We start from the raw sequence: 18,069 nt of genomic DNA on the forward strand, positions 1-18,069 counted from the left end.
TTCACTGACTCCCTGTAGTCTGGTCCCTGTTCCCCTTCACTGACTCCCTGTAGTCCGGTCCCTGTTCCCCTTCACTGACTCCCTGTAGTCTGGTCCCTGTTCCCCTTCACTGACTCCCTGTCGTCTGGTCCCTGTTCCCCTTCACTGACTCCCTGTAGTCCGGTCCCTGTTCTCTTTCACTGACTCTCTGTAGTCTGGTCCCTGTTCCCCTTCACTGACTCCCTGTAGTCTGGTCCCTGTTCCCCTTCACTGACTCCCTGTAGTCTGGTCCCTGTTCCCCTTCACTGTCTCCCTGTCGTCTGGTCCCTTTTCCTCTTCACTGACTCCCTGTAGTCTGGTCCCTGTTCCCCTTCACTGACTCCCTGTAGTCTGGTCCCTGTTCCCCTTCACTGACTCCCTGTAGTCCGGTCCCTGTTCCCCTTCACTGACTCCCTGTAGTCTGGTCCCTGTTCCCCTTCACTGACTCCCTGTAGTCTGGTCCCTGTTCCCCTCACTGACTCCCTGTAGTCTGGTCCCTGTTCCCCTTTCACTGACTCCCTGAAGTCTGGTCCCTGTTCCCCTTTCACTGACTCCCTGTCGTCCGATCCCTGTTCCCCTTCACTGACTGTTCTGCCCTCGCAACGCGCTTCTATGCAGAGCTAGACAGATAGCGAACAACTCGATATCTTCCAATAAAATCACAAGGCTTGACTTTTCTTGTAACGCTTTACTGAACGATTCTAATTGTAAAACTGAAATACAACACAGAAATGGAAGCACACATTAGTATACAGGCGCATAACTGATATGTATACACAGATTTAGGTACGCCTGAGCAACACAGTACATTTAGTAAACTGGGAGGCATTCTCTTTAAATTAGCCCTGTACATAGTGTATGAAAATACAGCTACTAGTTAATCAGCTAGACAGAGAAAAGTTACAACTAAACATTTTCTACAACATACAGTGCACATTAATCATCCATAGCATTCTAAAATACTTACAGACAAACAATTTCCAAGACTCAAGCATGGGGACAATACAACTGCTGCTGTAGGAGCACCGTGGTGTAGGTCTGTGTCCCAGCGAGGACTCCACGAGGACTACGTAGCAGTCCTGTGGGGAGCGTGATGACCTCATCACGCTCGGTAGCGTTGTCCGCGCTTGGGGCGTCACGTGATGCGCGTGGTCGCGTTTCTGGCCGTGGAGGCCAAAGTCGGGAGCGGGAGGCCAGGCTGAGCCGATGCTTGCCGCGGGAGCGGAAGATCGCGTCGCTCCCGGCGGCTGGTAGATGCGGCCGAAGACGCTAGGCCGGGCTGTGCCGGCAGCCTTTCTGGAAGGCCGAGTCGGGCCGGCAGCCGCCTCACGCACGTCACGTCGTACGTGCCGTGACGTCAGCACGCTACGTTGTACGTGACGTGACGTCAGCACGCTAAGGCGCGTCTTAAAGGGGCAATGGCCCTAAAAGGTAAGTTAAAGGGGCAACGGCCCCAACAGGTAGGTTATACATATATAAGTAAGTTAAATACATACAGTGAGGTTAAGTTAGAGGGAGAGGCAGCACACTCCCCGCTTGGTACAATTCCATTGTACCACTACAGATACAAAATAAACCTGAAGAAAACGTCCTTTGGCTGCAACATACTCAGAGTCCGTTCTCTAGGTTACTTCAGAAAGGAGGATCTCCGAGACTGGCCTCAGAAACACTTTGATAGGCCCCTCCTTGACAATCTTCACCTCCACCTTGCGGACCCTCTTGTCCCTGGTCGGCAGAGTTTTGACAACCAGGCCCACTGGCCATTCATTTCTGCGTGCTTGGCTGTCTTTCAGCAAGACAACGTCTCTCACTTTGACGTTTGGCTTGTCTTCTGTCCATTTCCTACGGCTCTGTAGGGTGGACAAATACTCTCCTCTTTGCTTGGGGAATGTCTGTCCCTCTTCAAGACATTTGAATTCCTCCTTGAAGACATCATGCTGGACAGAGCGAATGATCACACCTTTGGCTTGTGAAGGCTCACTTGTGCTGGATACTTCTTTAGAACATTTCCATCCTTTGCGCTCTATGTTGTCCGAATTCCCCTTGAAGGATGCTGCTACATGAATGAGTCGGGCTGTGGTTCGGCAGAGTGTTCTCCAGCTTGAGAATCGCTCGAAGCTTTGTGAGCCCAACTGAGATTCTGAGGCTTTGGTGACCGGGGTCATAACTTCAGGCCGAATCTCAGTATCAGCTTCAGGCTCCACAAGGGTGAAGGGATTGGACTCAGGAGTCTCCTCTGTGTTGACATTAGACAGGAAAGAGGGGCCCGAGAACCAACTGCTTTGCTGTAGGTGTGCTGCTGGTATAGACCTGGTAGCATGGTCTGCAGGGTTCAGGTCCGTGGGGACATAGCACCACTGGTCAGGGTGAGTGGATCGTCTGATACGAGTCACCCAGTTGGAAACATACACGTAAAACCTTCTTGTGGAGTTGTGGATGTAACCAAGTACAATCTTGCTGTCCGTGAAGAACTTGACGGCACCCACATCGATGTCAATCTTGTCTCTGATCAACTGTAGGTTCCATTTTGCTTCTTTTTCAGGGAGGAGTGGAGCATCCCACTCACTCTGATCCGATGAGAGTTCCCGTACAAATGCTTTTCCTTGCATTGTTATGGGAGCTACGAACCCCAAAGGGTCGTACAAACTGTTGACTGTGGACAGGATGTCTCTCCGTGTGAATGGCCTTTCTTCACGGGACACCAGGAATGTGACGCTGTCTGTTTCCAGGTTCCAGGAGAGCCCCAGGCGCCGTTGAAGGGGGGGAGGATCCACTCCAAGGTGCAAATCCTTCAGATCCTTGGCACGGTCCTCTGCAGGGAAGGCTTCCATCACCTGTCCACTGTTCGATGCTACCTTGTGTAGTCTCGGGTTGGACTCTTTCCATGGCCAACAACTTTCAGGACGGCCATCTAACTCCAGAAGGCCCGAACTCAACAACTCTCGACGGATAAGGCACCCAGCGAGGTCCTGTGTACCCTGTGGCTCGGGTGGGGACTGCTTGGCCGGATTGGCCGAGTGCTGTGGAGGTCTATGTAGGTAAGTCTTGCTTGTTTCTTCTCCTTTAAGCTCAGTGTCTCCAAAAACAGGCTGTTTGCTACTGTGTTGAGTAGCTGGTTCTGCGTTGAGATAGTTGGATGTTTCCTTGGAGAACAATTTGGAGTGTTGTTGGACACACTCACTTGTACGTTGCACTGGACTGAGGGGCTGTCCCAGAACATATGTTTCCTGGCTGGGCTCCCCGCCTTCGTTCTCCTCACCTTCTTCATAAGCTGCGGCTTTAGCTTTAGCGGCAGCTCTCTGGCTTTGGAGAATGTGGAGACTGGCAGCGAGGTCAGCTCTCTGCTTCATAACCCTAGCTTCTTTTTCAGCAAGGGCCAATTGAGCCTGGGCAGCTTTTGCCTTGGCACGTGCTTTGGCGGCTGCAGAAGCTGTCGATGACGACGGTCTGCTGGACTGCCGAGATGATCTAGTGGATACTTTAGAGGACTGTGCTGTCTGCTTCATCACACTAGCGTCGAGGTCAGCTCTCTGCTTCATCACACTAGCGTCGAGGTCGGCTCTCTGCTTCATAAGGTCAGCTTTCTGCTTCATCACACTAGCGTCGAGGTCGGCTCTCTGCTTCATAAGGTCAGCTTCTTTTTCAGCGAAGGACAATTGAGCCTGGGCAGCTTTTGCCTTGGCACGTGCTTTGGCGGCTGCAGAAGCTGTCGATGACGACGGTCTGCTGGACCGCCGAGATGACCTAGAGGATACTTTAGAGGGCTGTGACTTGGCATCGTTTGCTAGGAGAGGCTCATGCTTCTCGCTTGACTGGTCGACGTCCTCTAGGGTATATTGTTTTCCTGAGCGTAGACTCATGGTAGCTGAGTGGTATCTTCCTGCGCTTGAGCCCGCTGTGCTGTTGTCTTTTTACTGTTCTGCCCTCGCAACGCGTTTCTATGCAGAGCTAGACAGATAGCGAACAACTCGATATCTTCCAATAAAATCACAAGGCTTGACTTTTCTTGTAACGCTTTACTGAACGATTCTAATTGTAAAAAGACAAACAATTTCCAAGACTCAAGCATGGGGACAATACAACTGCCCAGAGCCTGCGCTGCTGTAGGAGCACCGTGGTGTAGGTCTGTGTCCCAGCGAGGGCTCCACGAGGACTACGTAGCAGTCCTGTGGGGAGCGTGATGACCTCATCACGCTCGGTAGCGTTGTCCGCGCTTGGGGCGTCACGTGATGCGCGTGGTCGCGTTTCTGGCCGTGGAGGCCAAAGTCGGGAGCGGGAGGCCAGGCTGAGCCGATGCTTGCCGCGGGAGCGGAAGATCGCGTCGCTCCCGGCGGCTGGTAGATGCGGCCGAAGACGCTAGGCCGGGCTGTGCCGGCAGCCTTTCTGGAAGGCCGAGTCGGGCCGGCAGCCGCCTCACGCACGTCACGTCGTACGTTCCGTGACGTCAGCACGCTACGTTGTACGTGACGTGACGTCAGCACGCTAAGGCGCGTCTTAAAGGGGCAATGGCCCTAAAAGGTAAGTTAAAGGGGCAACGGCCCCAACAGGTAGGTTATACATATATAAGTAAGTTAAATACATACAGTGAGGTTAAGTTAGAGGGAGAGGCAGCACACTGACTCTCTGTAGTCTGGTCCCTGTTCCCTTTCACTGACTCCCTGTAGTCTGGTCCCTGTTCCCTTTCACTGACTCCCTGTCGTCCGATCCCTGTTCCCCTTCACTGACTCTCTGTAGTCTGGTCCCTGTTCCCCTTCACTGACTCCCTGTAGTCCGATCCCTGTTCCCCTTCACTGACTCCCTGTAGTCCGGTCCCTGTTCCCTTTCACTGACTCCCTGTAGTCCGGTCCCTGTTCCCTTTCACTGACTCCCTGTAGTCTGGTCCCTGTTCCCCTTCACTGACTCCCTGTAGTCTGGTCCCTGTTCCCCTTCACTGACTCCGTGTAGTCTGGTCCCTGTTCCCCTTCACTGACTCCCTGTAGTCTGGTCCCTGTTCCCCTTCACTGACTCCCTGTAGTCTGGTCCCTGTTCCCCTTCACTGACTCCCTGTAGTCCGGTCCTTGTTCCCCTTTCACTGACTCCCTGTAGTCTGGTCCCTGTTCCCTTTCACTGACTCCCTGTAGTCCGGTCCCTGTTCCCCTTCACTGACTCCTTGTAGTCTGGTCCCTGTTCCCCTTTCACTGACTCCCTGTAGTCCGGTCCCTGTTCCCTTTCACTGACTCCCTGTAGTCCGGTCCCTGTTCCCCTTCACTGACTCCCTGTAGTCCGGTCCCTGTTCCCCTTCACTGACTCCCTGTAGTCTGGTCCCTGTTCCCCTTCACTGACTCCCTGAAGTCCGGTCCCTGTTCCCCTTCACTGACTCCCTGTAGTCCGGTCCCTGTTCCCCTTCACTGACTCCCTGTAGTCCGGTCCCTGTTCCCTTTCACTGACTCCCTGAAGTCCGGTCCCTGTTCCCCTTCACTGACTCCCTGTAGTCCGGTCCCTGTTCCCCTTCACTGACTCCCTGTAGTCTGGTCCCTGTTCCCCTTCACTGACTCCCTGTAGTCCGGTCCCTGTTCCCCTTCACTGACTCCCTGTAGTCCGGTCCCTGTTCCCCTTCACTGACTCCCTGTAGTCTGGTCCCTGTTCCCCTTCACTGACTCCCTGTAGTCTGGTCCCTGTTCCCCTTCACTGACTCCCTGTTGTCCGGTCCCTGTTCCCCTTCACTGACTCCCTGTAGTCCGGTCCCTGTTCCCCTTCACTGACTCCCTGTAGTCCGGTCCCTGTTCCCCTTCACTGACTCCCTGAAGTCCGGTCCCTGTTCCCCTTCACTGACTCCCTGTAGTCCGGTCCCTGTTCCCCTTCACTGACTCCCTGTAGTCCGGTCCCTGTTCCCTTTCACTGACTCCCTGAAGTCCGGTCCCTGTTCCCCTTCACTGACTCCCTGTAGTCCGGTCCCTGTTCCCCTTCACTGACTCCCTGTAGTCTGGTCCCTGTTCCCCTTCACTGACTCCCTGTAGTCCGGTCCCTGTTCCCCTTCACTGACTCCCTGTAGTCCGGTCCCTGTTCCCCTTCACTGACTCCCTGTAGTCTGGTCCCTGTTCCCCTTCACTGACTCCCTGTAGTCTGGTCCCTGTTCCCCTTCACTGACTCCCTGTTGTCCGGTCCCTGTTCCCCTTCACTGACTCCCTGTAGTCCGGTCCCTGTTCCCCTTCACTGACTCCCTGTAGTCCGGTCCCTGTTCCCCTTCACTGACTCCCTGTAGTCCGGTCCCTGTTCCCTTTCACTGACTCCCTGAAGTCCGGTCCCTGTTCCCCTTCACTGACTCCCTGTAGTCCGGTCCCTGTTCCCCTTCACTGACTCCCTGTAGTCTGGTCCCTGTTCCCCTTCACTGACTCCCTGTAGTCCGGTCCCTGTTCCCCTTCACTGACTCCCTGTAGTCCGGTCCCTGTTCCCCTTCACTGACTCCCTGTAGTCTGGTCCCTGTTCCCCTTCACTGACTCCCTGTAGTCTGGTCCCTGTTCCCCTCACTGACTCCCTGTAGTCTGGTCCCTGTTCCCCTCACTGGCTCCCTGTAGTCTGGTCCCTGTTCCCCTGCACTGACTCCCTGTAGTCTGGTCCCTGTTCCCCTCACTGGCTCCTGTAGTCTGGTCCCTGTTCCCCTGCACTGACTCCCTGTAGTCTGGTCCCTGTTCCCCTTCACTGACTCCCTGTACTCTGGTCCCTGTTCCCCTTCACTGACTCCTGTAATCCGGTCCCGGTTCCCCTTCACTGACTCCCTGTAGTCTGGTCCCTGTTCCCCTTCACTGACTCCCTGTAGTCTGGTCCCTGTTCCCCTTTCACTGACTCCCTGTAGTCTGGTCCTTGTTCCCCTTCACTGACTCCCTGTAGTCTGGTCCCTATTCCCCTTCACTGACTCCCTGTAGTCTGGTCCCTGTTCCCCTTCAGTGATTCCCTGTAGTCTGGTCCCTGTTCCCCTTCACTGACTCCCTGTAGTCTGGTCCCTGTTCCCCTTCATTGGCTCCCTGTAGTCTGGTCCCTGTTCCCCTTCACTGGCTCCCTGTAGTCTGGTCCCTGTTCCCCTTCACTGACTCCCTGTAGTCTGGTCCCTATTCCCCTTCACTGACTCCCTGTAGTCTGGTCCCTGTTCCCCTTCAGTGATTCCCTGTAGTCCGGTCCCTGTTCCCCTTCACTGACTCCCTGTAGTCTGGTCCCTGTTCCCCTTCACTGACTCCCTGAAGTCCGGTCCCTGTTCCCCTTCACTGACTCCCTGTGGTCTGGTCCCTGTTCCCCTTCACTGACTCCCTGTAGTCTGGTCCCTGTTCCCCTTCACTGACTCCCTGTAGTCTGGTCCCTGTTCCCCTCACTGACTCCCTGTAGTCTGGTCCCTGTTCCCCTCACTGGCTCCCTGTAGTCTGGTCCCTGTACCCCTCACTGGCTCCTGTAGTCTGGTCCCTGTTCCCCTGCACTGACTCCCTGTAGTCTGGTCCCTGTTCCCCTCACTGACTCCCTGTAGTCCGGTCCCTGTTCCCCTTCACTGACTCCTGTAATCCGGTCCCGGTTCCCCTTCACTGACTCCCTGTAGTCTGCTCCCTGTTCCCCTTCACTGACTCCCTGTAGTCTGGTCCCTGTTCCCCTTCACTGACTCCCTGTAGTCTGGTCCCTGTTCCCCTTTCACTGACTCCCTGTAGTCCGGTCCCTGTTCCCCTTCACTGACTCCCTGTAGTCTGGTCCTTGTTCCCCTCACTGACTCCCTGTAGTCCGGTCCCTGTTCCCCTTCACTGACTCCTGTAATCCGGTCCCTGTTCCCCTTCACTGACTCCCTATAGTCTGGTCCCTGTTCCCCTTCACTGACTCCCTGTAGTCCGGTCCCTGTTCCCCTTCACTGACTCCCTGTAGTCTGGTCCCTGTTCCCCTTCACTGACTCCCTGTAGTCTGGTCCCTGTTCCCCTTCACTGACTCCCTGTAGTCTGGTCCCTGTTCCCCTTTCACTGACTCCCTGTAGTCCGGTCCCTGTTCCCCTTCACTGACTCCCTGTAGTCTGGTCCTTGTTCCCCTTCACTGACTCCCTGTAGTCTGGTCCCTATTCCCCTTCACTGACTCCCTGTAGTCTGGTCCCTGATCCCCTTTCACTGACTCCCTGTAGTCTAGTCCCTGTTCCCCTTCACTGACTCCCTGTAGTCTGGTCCCTGTTCCCCTTCACTGACTCCCTGTAGTCTGGTCCCTGTTCCCCTTCACTGACTCCCTGTAGTCCGGTCCCTGTTCCCCTTCACTGACTCCCTTTAGTCTGGTCCCTGTTCCCCTTCACTGACTCCCTGTAGTCTGGTCCCTGTTCCCCTCACTGACTCCTGTAGTCTGGTCCCTGTTCCCCTTCACTGACTCCCTGTAGTCTGGTCCCTGTTCCCTTTCACTGACTCCCTGTAGTCTGGTCCCTGTTCCCCTTCACTGACTCCCTGTAGTCTGGTCCCTGTTCCCCTTCACTGACTCCCTGTAGTCCGGTCCCTGTTCCCCTTCACTGACTCCCTGTAGTCTGGTCCCTGTTCCCCTCACTGACTCCTGTAGTCTGGTCCCTGTTCCCCTTCACTGACTCCCTGTAGTCTGGTCCCTGTTCCCTTTCACTGACTCCCTGTAGTCCGGTCCCTGTTCCCCTTCACTGACTCCCTGTAGTCTGGTCCCTGTTCCCCTTCACTGACTCCCTGTAGTCTGGTCCCTGTTCCCTTTCACTGACTCCCTGTAGTCTGGTCCCTGTTCCCCTTCACTGACTCCCTGTAGTCTGGTCCCTGTTCCCCTTCACTGACTCCCTGTAGTCTGGTCCCTGTTCCCCTTCACTGACTCCCTGTAGTCCGGTCCCTGTTCCCTTTCACTGACTCCCTGTAGTCTGGTCCCTGTTCCCCTTCACTGACTCCCTGTAGTCCGGTCCCTGTTCCCTTTCACTGACTCCCTGTAGTCTGGTCCCTGTTCCCCTTCACTGACTCCCTGTAGTCTGGTGCCTGTTCCCCTTCACTGACTCCCTGTAGTCTGGTCCCTGTTCCCCTTCACTGACTCCCTGTAGTCTGGTCCCTGTTCCCCTTCACTGACTCCCTGTAGTCTGGTCCCTGTTCCCCTTCACTGACTCCCTGTAGTCCGGTCGCTGTTCCCCTTCACTGACTCCCTGTAGTCTGGTCCCTGTTCCCCTTCACTGACTCCCTGTAGTCTGGTCCCTGTTCCCCTTCACTGACTCCCTGTAGTCCGGTCCCTGTTCCCCTTCACTGACTCCCTGTAGTCTGGTCCCTGTTCCCCTTCACTGACTCCCTGTCGTCTGGTCCCTGTTCCCCTTCACTGACTCCCTGTAGTCCGGTCCCTGTTCTCTTTCACTGACTCTCTGTAGTCTGGTCCCTGTTCCCCTTCACTGACTCCCTGTAGTCTGGTCCCTGTTCCCCTTCACTGACTCCCTGTAGTCTGGTCCCTGTTCCCCTTCACTGTCTCCCTGTCGTCTGGTCCCTTTTCCTCTTCACTGACTCCCTGTAGTCTGGTCCCTGTTCCCCTTCACTGACTCCCTGTAGTCTGGTCCCTGTTCCCCTTCACTGACTCCCTGTAGTCCGGTCCCTGTTCCCCTTCACTGACTCCCTGTAGTCTGGTCCCTGTTCCCCTTCACTGACTCCCTGTAGTCTGGTCCCTGTTCCCCTCACTGACTCCCTGTAGTCTGGTCCCTGTTCCCCTTTCACTGACTCCCTGAAGTCTGGTCCCTGTTCCCCTTTCACTGACTCCCTGTCGTCCGATCCCTGTTCCCCTTCACTGACTGTTCTGCCCTCGCAACGCGCTTCTATGCAGAGCTAGACAGATAGCGAACAACTCGATATCTTCCAATAAAATCACAAGGCTTGACTTTTCTTGTAACGCTTTACTGAACGATTCTAATTGTAAAACTGAAATACAACACAGAAATGGAAGCACACATTAGTATACAGGCGCATAACTGATATGTATACACAGATTTAGGTACGCCTGAGCAACACAGTACATTTAGTAAACTGGGAGGCATTCTCTTTAAATTAGCCCTGTACATAGTGTATGAAAATACAGCTACTAGTTAATCAGCTAGACAGAGAAAAGTTACAACTAAACATTTTCTACAACATACAGTGCACATTAATCATCCATAGCATTCTAAAATACTTACAGACAAACAATTTCCAAGACTCAAGCATGGGGACAATACAACTGCTGCTGTAGGAGCACCGTGGTGTAGGTCTGTGTCCCAGCGAGGACTCCACGAGGACTACGTAGCAGTCCTGTGGGGAGCGTGATGACCTCATCACGCTCGGTAGCGTTGTCCGCGCTTGGGGCGTCACGTGATGCGCGTGGTCGCGTTTCTGGCCGTGGAGGCCAAAGTCGGGAGCGGGAGGCCAGGCTGAGCCGATGCTTGCCGCGGGAGCGGAAGATCGCGTCGCTCCCGGCGGCTGGTAGATGCGGCCGAAGACGCTAGGCCGGGCTGTGCCGGCAGCCTTTCTGGAAGGCCGAGTCGGGCCGGCAGCCGCCTCACGCACGTCACGTCGTACGTGCCGTGACGTCAGCACGCTACGTTGTACGTGACGTGACGTCAGCACGCTAAGGCGCGTCTTAAAGGGGCAATGGCCCTAAAAGGTAAGTTAAAGGGGCAACGGCCCCAACAGGTAGGTTATACATATATAAGTAAGTTAAATACATACAGTGAGGTTAAGTTAGAGGGAGAGGCAGCACACTCCCCGCTTGGTACAATTCCATTGTACCACTACAGATACAAAATAAACCTGAAGAAAACGTCCTTTGGCTGCAACATACTCAGAGTCCGTTCTCTAGGTTACTTCAGAAAGGAGGATCTCCGAGACTGGCCTCAGAAACACTTTGATAGGCCCCTCCTTGACAATCTTCACCTCCACCTTGCGGACCCTCTTGTCCCTGGTCGGCAGAGTTTTGACAACCAGGCCCACTGGCCATTCATTTCTGCGTGCTTGGCTGTCTTTCAGCAAGACAACGTCTCTCACTTTGACGTTTGGCTTGTCTTCTGTCCATTTCCTACGGCTCTGTAGGGTGGACAAATACTCTCCTCTTTGCTTGGGGAATGTCTGTCCCTCTTCAAGACATTTGAATTCCTCCTTGAAGACATCATGCTGGACAGAGCGAATGATCACACCTTTGGCTTGTGAAGGCTCACTTGTGCTGGATACTTCTTTAGAACATTTCCATCCTTTGCGCTCTATGTTGTCCGAATTCCCCTTGAAGGATGCTGCTACATGAATGAGTCGGGCTGTGGTTCGGCAGAGTGTTCTCCAGCTTGAGAATCGCTCGAAGCTTTGTGAGCCCAACTGAGATTCTGAGGCTTTGGTGACCGGGGTCATAACTTCAGGCCGAATCTCAGTATCAGCTTCAGGCTCCACAAGGGTGAAGGGATTGGACTCAGGAGTCTCCTCTGTGTTGACATTAGACAGGAAAGAGGGGCCCGAGAACCAACTGCTTTGCTGTAGGTGTGCTGCTGGTATAGACCTGGTAGCATGGTCTGCAGGGTTCAGGTCCGTGGGGACATAGCACCACTGGTCAGGGTGAGTGGATCGTCTGATACGAGTCACCCAGTTGGAAACATACACGTAAAACCTTCTTGTGGAGTTGTGGATGTAACCAAGTACAATCTTGCTGTCCGTGAAGAACTTGACGGCACCCACATCGATGTCAATCTTGTCTCTGATCAACTGTAGGTTCCATTTTGCTTCTTTTTCAGGGAGGAGTGGAGCATCCCACTCACTCTGATCCGATGAGAGTTCCCGTACAAATGCTTTTCCTTGCATTGTTATGGGAGCTACGAACCCCAAAGGGTCGTACAAACTGTTGACTGTGGACAGGATGTCTCTCCGTGTGAATGGCCTTTCTTCACGGGACACCAGGAATGTGACGCTGTCTGTTTCCAGGTTCCAGGAGAGCCCCAGGCGCCGTTGAAGGGGGGGAGGATCCACTCCAAGGTGCAAATCCTTCAGATCCTTGGCACGGTCCTCTGCAGGGAAGGCTTCCATCACCTGTCCACTGTTCGATGCTACCTTGTGTAGTCTCGGGTTGGACTCTTTCCATGGCCAACAACTTTCAGGACGGCCATCTAACTCCAGAAGGCCCGAACTCAACAACTCTCGACGGATAAGGCACCCAGCGAGGTCCTGTGTACCCTGTGGCTCGGGTGGGGACTGCTTGGCCGGATTGGCCGAGTGCTGTGGAGGTCTATGTAGGTAAGTCTTGCTTGTTTCTTCTCCTTTAAGCTCAGTGTCTCCAAAAACAGGCTGTTTGCTACTGTGTTGAGTAGCTGGTTCTGCGTTGAGATAGTTGGATGTTTCCTTGGAGAACAATTTGGAGTGTTGTTGGACACACTCACTTGTACGTTGCACTGGACTGAGGGGCTGTCCCAGAACATATGTTTCCTGGCTGGGCTCCCCGCCTTCGTTCTCCTCACCTTCTTCATAAGCTGCGGCTTTAGCTTTAGCGGCAGCTCTCTGGCTTTGGAGAATGTGGAGACTGGCAGCGAGGTCAGCTCTCTGCTTCATAACCCTAGCTTCTTTTTCAGCAAGGGCCAATTGAGCCTGGGCAGCTTTTGCCTTGGCACGTGCTTTGGCGGCTGCAGAAGCTGTCGATGACGACGGTCTGCTGGACTGCCGAGATGATCTAGTGGATACTTTAGAGGACTGTGCTGTCTGCTTCATCACACTAGCGTCGAGGTCAGCTCTCTGCTTCATCACACTAGCGTCGAGGTCGGCTCTCTGCTTCATAAGGTCAGCTTTCTGCTTCATCACACTAGCGTCGAGGTCGGCTCTCTGCTTCATAAGGTCAGCTTCTTTTTCAGCGAAGGACAATTGAGCCTGGGCAGCTTTTGCCTTGGCACGTGCTTTGGCGGCTGCAGAAGCTGTCGATGACGACGGTCTGCTGGACCGCCGAGATGACCTAGAGGATACTTTAGAGGGCTGTGACTTGGCATCGTTTGCTAGGAGAGGCTCATGCTTCTCGCTTGACTGGTCGACGTCCTCTAGGGTATATTGTTTTCCTGAGCGTAGACTCATGGTAGCTGAGTGGTATCTTCCTGCGCTTGAGCCCGCTGTGCTGTTGTCTTTTTACTGTTCTGCCCTCGCAACGCGTTTCTATGCAGAGCTAGACAGATAGCGAACAACTCGATATCTTCCAATAAAATCACAAGGCTTGACTTTTCTTGTAACGCTTTACTGAACGATTCTAATTGTAAAAAGACAAACAATTTCCAAGACTCAAGCATGGGGACAATACAACTGCCCAGAGCCTGCGCTGCTGTAGGAGCACCGTGGTGTAGGTCTGTGTCCCAGCGAGGGCTCCACGAGGACTACGTAGCAGTCCTGTGGGGAGCGTGATGACCTCATCACGCTCGGTAGCGTTGTCCGCGCTTGGGGCGTCACGTGATGCGCGTGGTCGCGTTTCTGGCCGTGGAGGCCAAAGTCGGGAGCGGGAGGCCAGGCTGAGCCGATGCTTGCCGCGGGAGCGGAAGATCGCGTCGCTCCCGGCGGCTGGTAGATGCGGCCGAAGACGCTAGGCCGGGCTGTGCCGGCAGCCTTTCTGGAAGGCCGAGTCGGGCCGGCAGCCGCCTCACGCACGTCACGTCGTACGTTCCGTGACGTCAGCACGCTACGTTGTACGTGACGTGACGTCAGCACGCTAAGGCGCGTCTTAAAGGGGCAATGGCCCTAAAAGGTAAGTTAAAGGGGCAACGGCCCCAACAGGTAGGTTATACATATATAAGTAAGTTAAATACATACAGTGAGGTTAAGTTAGAGGGAGAGGCAGCACACTGACTCTCTGTAGTCTGGTCCCTGTTCCCTTTCACTGACTCCCTGTAGTCTGGTCCCTGTTCCCTTTCACTGACTCCCTGTCGTCCGATCCCTGTTCCCCTTCACTGACTCTCTGTAGTCTGGTCCCTGTTCCCCTTCACTGACTCCCTGTAGTCCGATCCCTGTTCCCCTTCACTGACTCCCTGTAGTCCGGTCCCTGTTCCCTTTCACTGACTCCCTGTAGTCCGGTCCCTGTTCCCTTTCACTGACTCCCTGTAGTCTGGTCCCTGTTCCCCTTCACTGACTCCCTGTAGTCTGGTCCCTGTTCCCCTTCACTGACTCCCTGTAGTCTGGTCCCTGTTCCCCTCACTGACTCCCTGTAGTCTGGTCCCTGTTCCCCTCACTGGCTCCCTGTAGTCTGGTCCCTGTACCCCTCACTGGCTCCTGTAGTCTGGTCCCTGTTCCCCTGCACTGACTCCCTGTAGTCTGGTCCCTGTTCCCCTCACTGACTCCCTGTAGTCCGGTCCCTGTTCCCCTTCACTGACTCCTGTAATCCGGTCCCGGTTCCCCTTCACTGACTCCCTGTAGTCTGCTCCCTGTTCCCCTTCACTGACTCCCTGTAGTCTGGTCCCTGTTCCCCTTCACTGACTCCCTGTAGTCTGGTCCCTGTTCCCCTTTCACTGACTCCCTGTAGTCCGGTCCCTGTTCCCCTTCACTGACTCCCTGTAGTCTGGTCCTTGTTCCCCTCACTGACTCCCTGTAGTCCGGTCCCTGTTCCCCTTCACTGACTCCTTGTAGTCTGGTCCCTGTTCCCCTTTCACTGACTCCCTGTAGTCCGGTCCCTGTTCCCTTTCACTGACTCCCTGTAGTCCGGTCCCTGTTCCCCTTCACTGACTCCCTGTAGTCCGGTCCCTGTTCCCCTTCACTGACTCCCTGTAGTCTGGTCCCTGTTCCCCTTCACTGACTCCCTGAAGTCCGGTCCCTGTTCCCCTTCACTGACTCCCTGTAGTCCGGTCCCTGTTCCCCTTCACTGACTCCCTGTAGTCCGGTCCCTGTTCCCTTTCACTGACTCCCTGAAGTCCGGTCCCTGTTCCCCTTCACTGACTCCCTGTAGTCCGGTCCCTGTTCCCCTTCACTGACTCCCTGTAGTCTGGTCCCTGTTCCCCTTCACTGACTCCCTGTAGTCCGGTCCCTGTTCCCCTTCACTGACTCCCTGTAGTCCGGTCCCTGTTCCCCTTCACTGACTCCCTGTAGTCTGGTCCCTGTTCCCCTTCACTGACTCCCTGTAGTCTGGTCCCTGTTCCCCTTCACTGACTCCCTGTTGTCCGGTCCCTGTTCCCCTTCACTGACTCCCTGTAGTCCGGTCCCTGTTCCCCTTCACTGACTCCCTGTAGTCCGGTCCCTGTTCCCCTTCACTGACTCCCTGAAGTCCGGTCCCTGTTCCCCTTCACTGACTCCCTGTAGTCCGGTCCCTGTTCCCCTTCACTGACTCCCTGTAGTCCGGTCCCTGTTCCCTTTCACTGACTCCCTGAAGTCCGGTCCCTGTTCCCCTTCACTGACTCCCTGTAGTCCGGTCCCTGTTCCCCTTCACTGACTCCCTGTAGTCTGGTCCCTGTTCCCCTTCACTGACTCCCTGTAGTCCGGTCCCTGTTCCCCTTCACTGACTCCCTGTAGTCCGGTCCCTGTTCCCCTTCACTGACTCCCTGTAGTCTGGTCCCTGTTCCCCTTCACTGACTCCCTGTAGTCTGGTCCCTGTTCCCCTTCACTGACTCCCTGTTGTCCGGTCCCTGTTCCCCTTCACTGACTCCCTGTAGTCCGGTCCCTGTTCCCCTTCACTGACTCCCTGTAGTCCGGTCCCTGTTCCCCTTCACTGACTCCCTGTAGTCCGGTCCCTGTTCCCTTTCACTGACTCCCTGAAGTCCGGTCCCTGTTCCCCTTCACTGACTCCCTGTAGTCCGGTCCCTGTTCCCCTTCACTGACTCCCTGTAGTCTGGTCCCTGTTCCCCTTCACTGACTCCCTGTAGTCCGGTCCCTGTTCCCCTTCACTGACTCCCTGTAGTCCGGTCCCTGTTCCCCTTCACTGACTCCCTGTAGTCTGGTCCCTGTTCCCCTTCACTGACTCCCTGTAGTCTGGTCCCTGTTCCCCTCACTGACTCCCTGTAGTCTGGTCCCTGTTCCCCTCACTGGCTCCCTGTAGTCTGGTCCCTGTTCCCCTGCACTGACTCCCTGTAGTCTGGTCCCTGTTCCCCTCACTGGCTCCTGTAGTCTGGTCCCTGTTCCCCTGCACTGACTCCCTGTAGTCTGGTCCCTGTTCCCCTTCACTGACTCCCTGTACTCTGGTCCCTGTTCCCCTTCACTGACTCCTGTAATCCGGTCCCGGTTCCCCTTCACTGACTCCCTGTAGTCTGGTCCCTGTTCCCCTTCACTGACTCCCTGTAGTCTGGTCCCTGTTCCCCTTTCACTGACTCCCTGTAGTCCGGTCCCTGTTCCCCTTCACTGACTCCCTGTAGTCTGGTCCTTGTTCCCCTTCACTGACTCCCTGTAGTCTGGTCCCTATTCCCCTTCACTGACTCCCTGTAGTCTGGTCCCTGTTCCCCTTCAGTGATTCCCTGTAGTCTGGTCCCTGTTCCCCTTCACTGACTCCCTGTAGTCTGGTCCCTGTTCCCCTTCACTGACTCCCTGTAGTCTGGTCGCTGTTCCCCTTCACTGACTCCCTGTAGTCCGGTCCCTGTTCCCCTTCACTGACTCCCTTTAGTCTGGTCCCTGTTCCCCTTCACTGACTCCCTGTAGTCTGGTCCCTGTTCCCCTCACTGACTCCTGTAGTCTGGTCCCTGTTCCCCTTCACTGACGACCTGTAGTCCGGTCCCTGTTCCCCTTCACTGACTCCCTGTAGTCTGGTCCCTGTTCCCTTTCACTGACTCCCTGTAGTCCGGTCCCTGTTCCCCTTCACTGACTCCCTGTAGTCTGGTCCCTGTTCCCCTTCACTGACTCCCTGTAGTCTGGTCCCTGTTCCCCTCACTGACTCCCTGTAGTCTGGTCCCTGTTCCCCTTCACTGACTCCCTGTAGTCTGGTCCCTGTTCCCCTCACTGACTCCCTGTAGTCTGGTCCCTGTTCCCCTCACTGACTCCCTGTAGTCTGGTCCCTGTTCCCCTTTCACTGACTCCCTGTAGTCTGGTCCCTGTTCCCCTTTCACTGACTCCCTGTAGTCTGGTCCCTGTTCCCCTTCACTGACTCCCTGTAGTCTGGTCCCTGTTCCCTTTCACTGACTCCCTGTAGTCCGGTCCCTGTTCCCCTTCACTGACTCCCTGTAGTCTGGTCCCTGTTCCCCTTCACTGACTCCCTGTAGTCTGGTCCCTGTTCCCCTTCACTGACGACCTGTAGTCCGGTCCCTGTTCCCCTTCACTGACTCCCTGTAGTCTGGTCCCTGTTCCCCTTCACTGACTCCCTGTAGTCCGGTCCCTGTTCCCCTTCACTGACTCCCTGTAGTCCGGTCCCTGTTCCCCTTCACTGACTCCCTGTAGTCTGGTCCCTGTTCCCTTTCACTGACTCCCTGTAGTCCGGTCCCTGTTCCCCTTCACTGACTCCCTGTAGTCTGGTCCCTGTTCCCTTTCACTGACTCCCTGTACTCTGGTCCCTGTTCCCTTTCACTGACTCCCTGTAGTCTGGTCCCTGTTCCCCGTCACTGACTCCCTGTAGTCCGGTCCCTGTTCCCCTTCACTGACTCCCTGTAGTCTGGTGCCTGTTCCCCTTCACTGACTCCCTGTAGTCTGGTGCCTGTTCCCCTTCACTGACTCCCTGTAGTCCGGTCCCTGTTCCCCTTCACTGACTCCCTGTAGTCTGGTCCCTGTTCCCCTTCACTGACTCCCTGTAGTCTGGTCCCTGTTCCCCTCACTGACTCCCTGTAGTCTGGTCCCTGTTCCCCTTCACTGACTCCCTGTAGTCTGGTCCCTGTTCCCCTTCACTGACTCCCTGTAGTCTGGTCCCTGTTCCCCTTCACTGACTCCCTGTAGTCTGGTCCCTGTTCCCCTTCACTGACTCCCTGTAGTCTGGTCCCTGTTCCCCTTCACTGACTCCCTGTAGTCCGGTCGCTGTTCCCCTTCACTGACTCCCTGTAGTCTGGTCCCTGTTCCCCTTCACTGACTCCCTGTAGTCTGGTCCCTGTTCCCCTTCACTGACTCCCTGTAGTCCGGTCGCTGTTCCCCTTCACTGACTCCCTGTAGTCTGGTCCCTGTTCCCCTTCACTGACTCCCTGTAGTCTGGTCCCTGTTCCCCTTCACTGACTCCCTG

At 55.2% G+C, this 18,069-nt stretch overlaps 2 protein-coding genes across 2 annotated transcripts; both read right to left on the bottom strand.

Moving 5' to 3' along the window:
* Positions 1–617: 617 nt before the first annotated feature.
* On the bottom strand, positions 618–4,605 carry LOC147096517 (uncharacterized). Its single transcript, XM_085975315.1, has 2 exons — positions 986–4,605; positions 618–731 (listed from the first exon to the last, which is right to left on the bottom strand). Exon 1 carries the CDS (start codon positions 3,876–3,878, stop codon positions 1,641–1,643), a length of 2,238 nt encoding a protein of 745 aa, XP_085831441.1. The 5' UTR covers positions 3,879–4,605; the 3' UTR covers positions 618–731; positions 986–1,640.
* A 5,180-nt stretch (positions 4,606–9,785) lies between these two features.
* Positions 9,786–13,785, bottom strand: LOC147096518 (uncharacterized). Its single transcript, XM_085975316.1, has 2 exons — positions 10,154–13,785; positions 9,786–9,899 (listed from the first exon to the last, which is right to left on the bottom strand). Exon 1 carries the CDS (start codon positions 13,044–13,046, stop codon positions 10,809–10,811), a length of 2,238 nt encoding a protein of 745 aa, XP_085831442.1. The 5' UTR covers positions 13,047–13,785; the 3' UTR covers positions 9,786–9,899; positions 10,154–10,808.
* Positions 13,786–18,069: the final 4,284 nt, after the last annotated feature.

The sequence above is a fragment of the Somniosus microcephalus genome, unplaced genomic scaffold (assembly GCF_052327205.1).
Source record: "Somniosus microcephalus isolate GS21.2 unplaced genomic scaffold, FLI_Smic_1.0 unresolved_chr1, whole genome shotgun sequence".
NCBI lineage: Eukaryota > Metazoa > Chordata > Chondrichthyes > Squaliformes > Somniosidae > Somniosus > Somniosus microcephalus.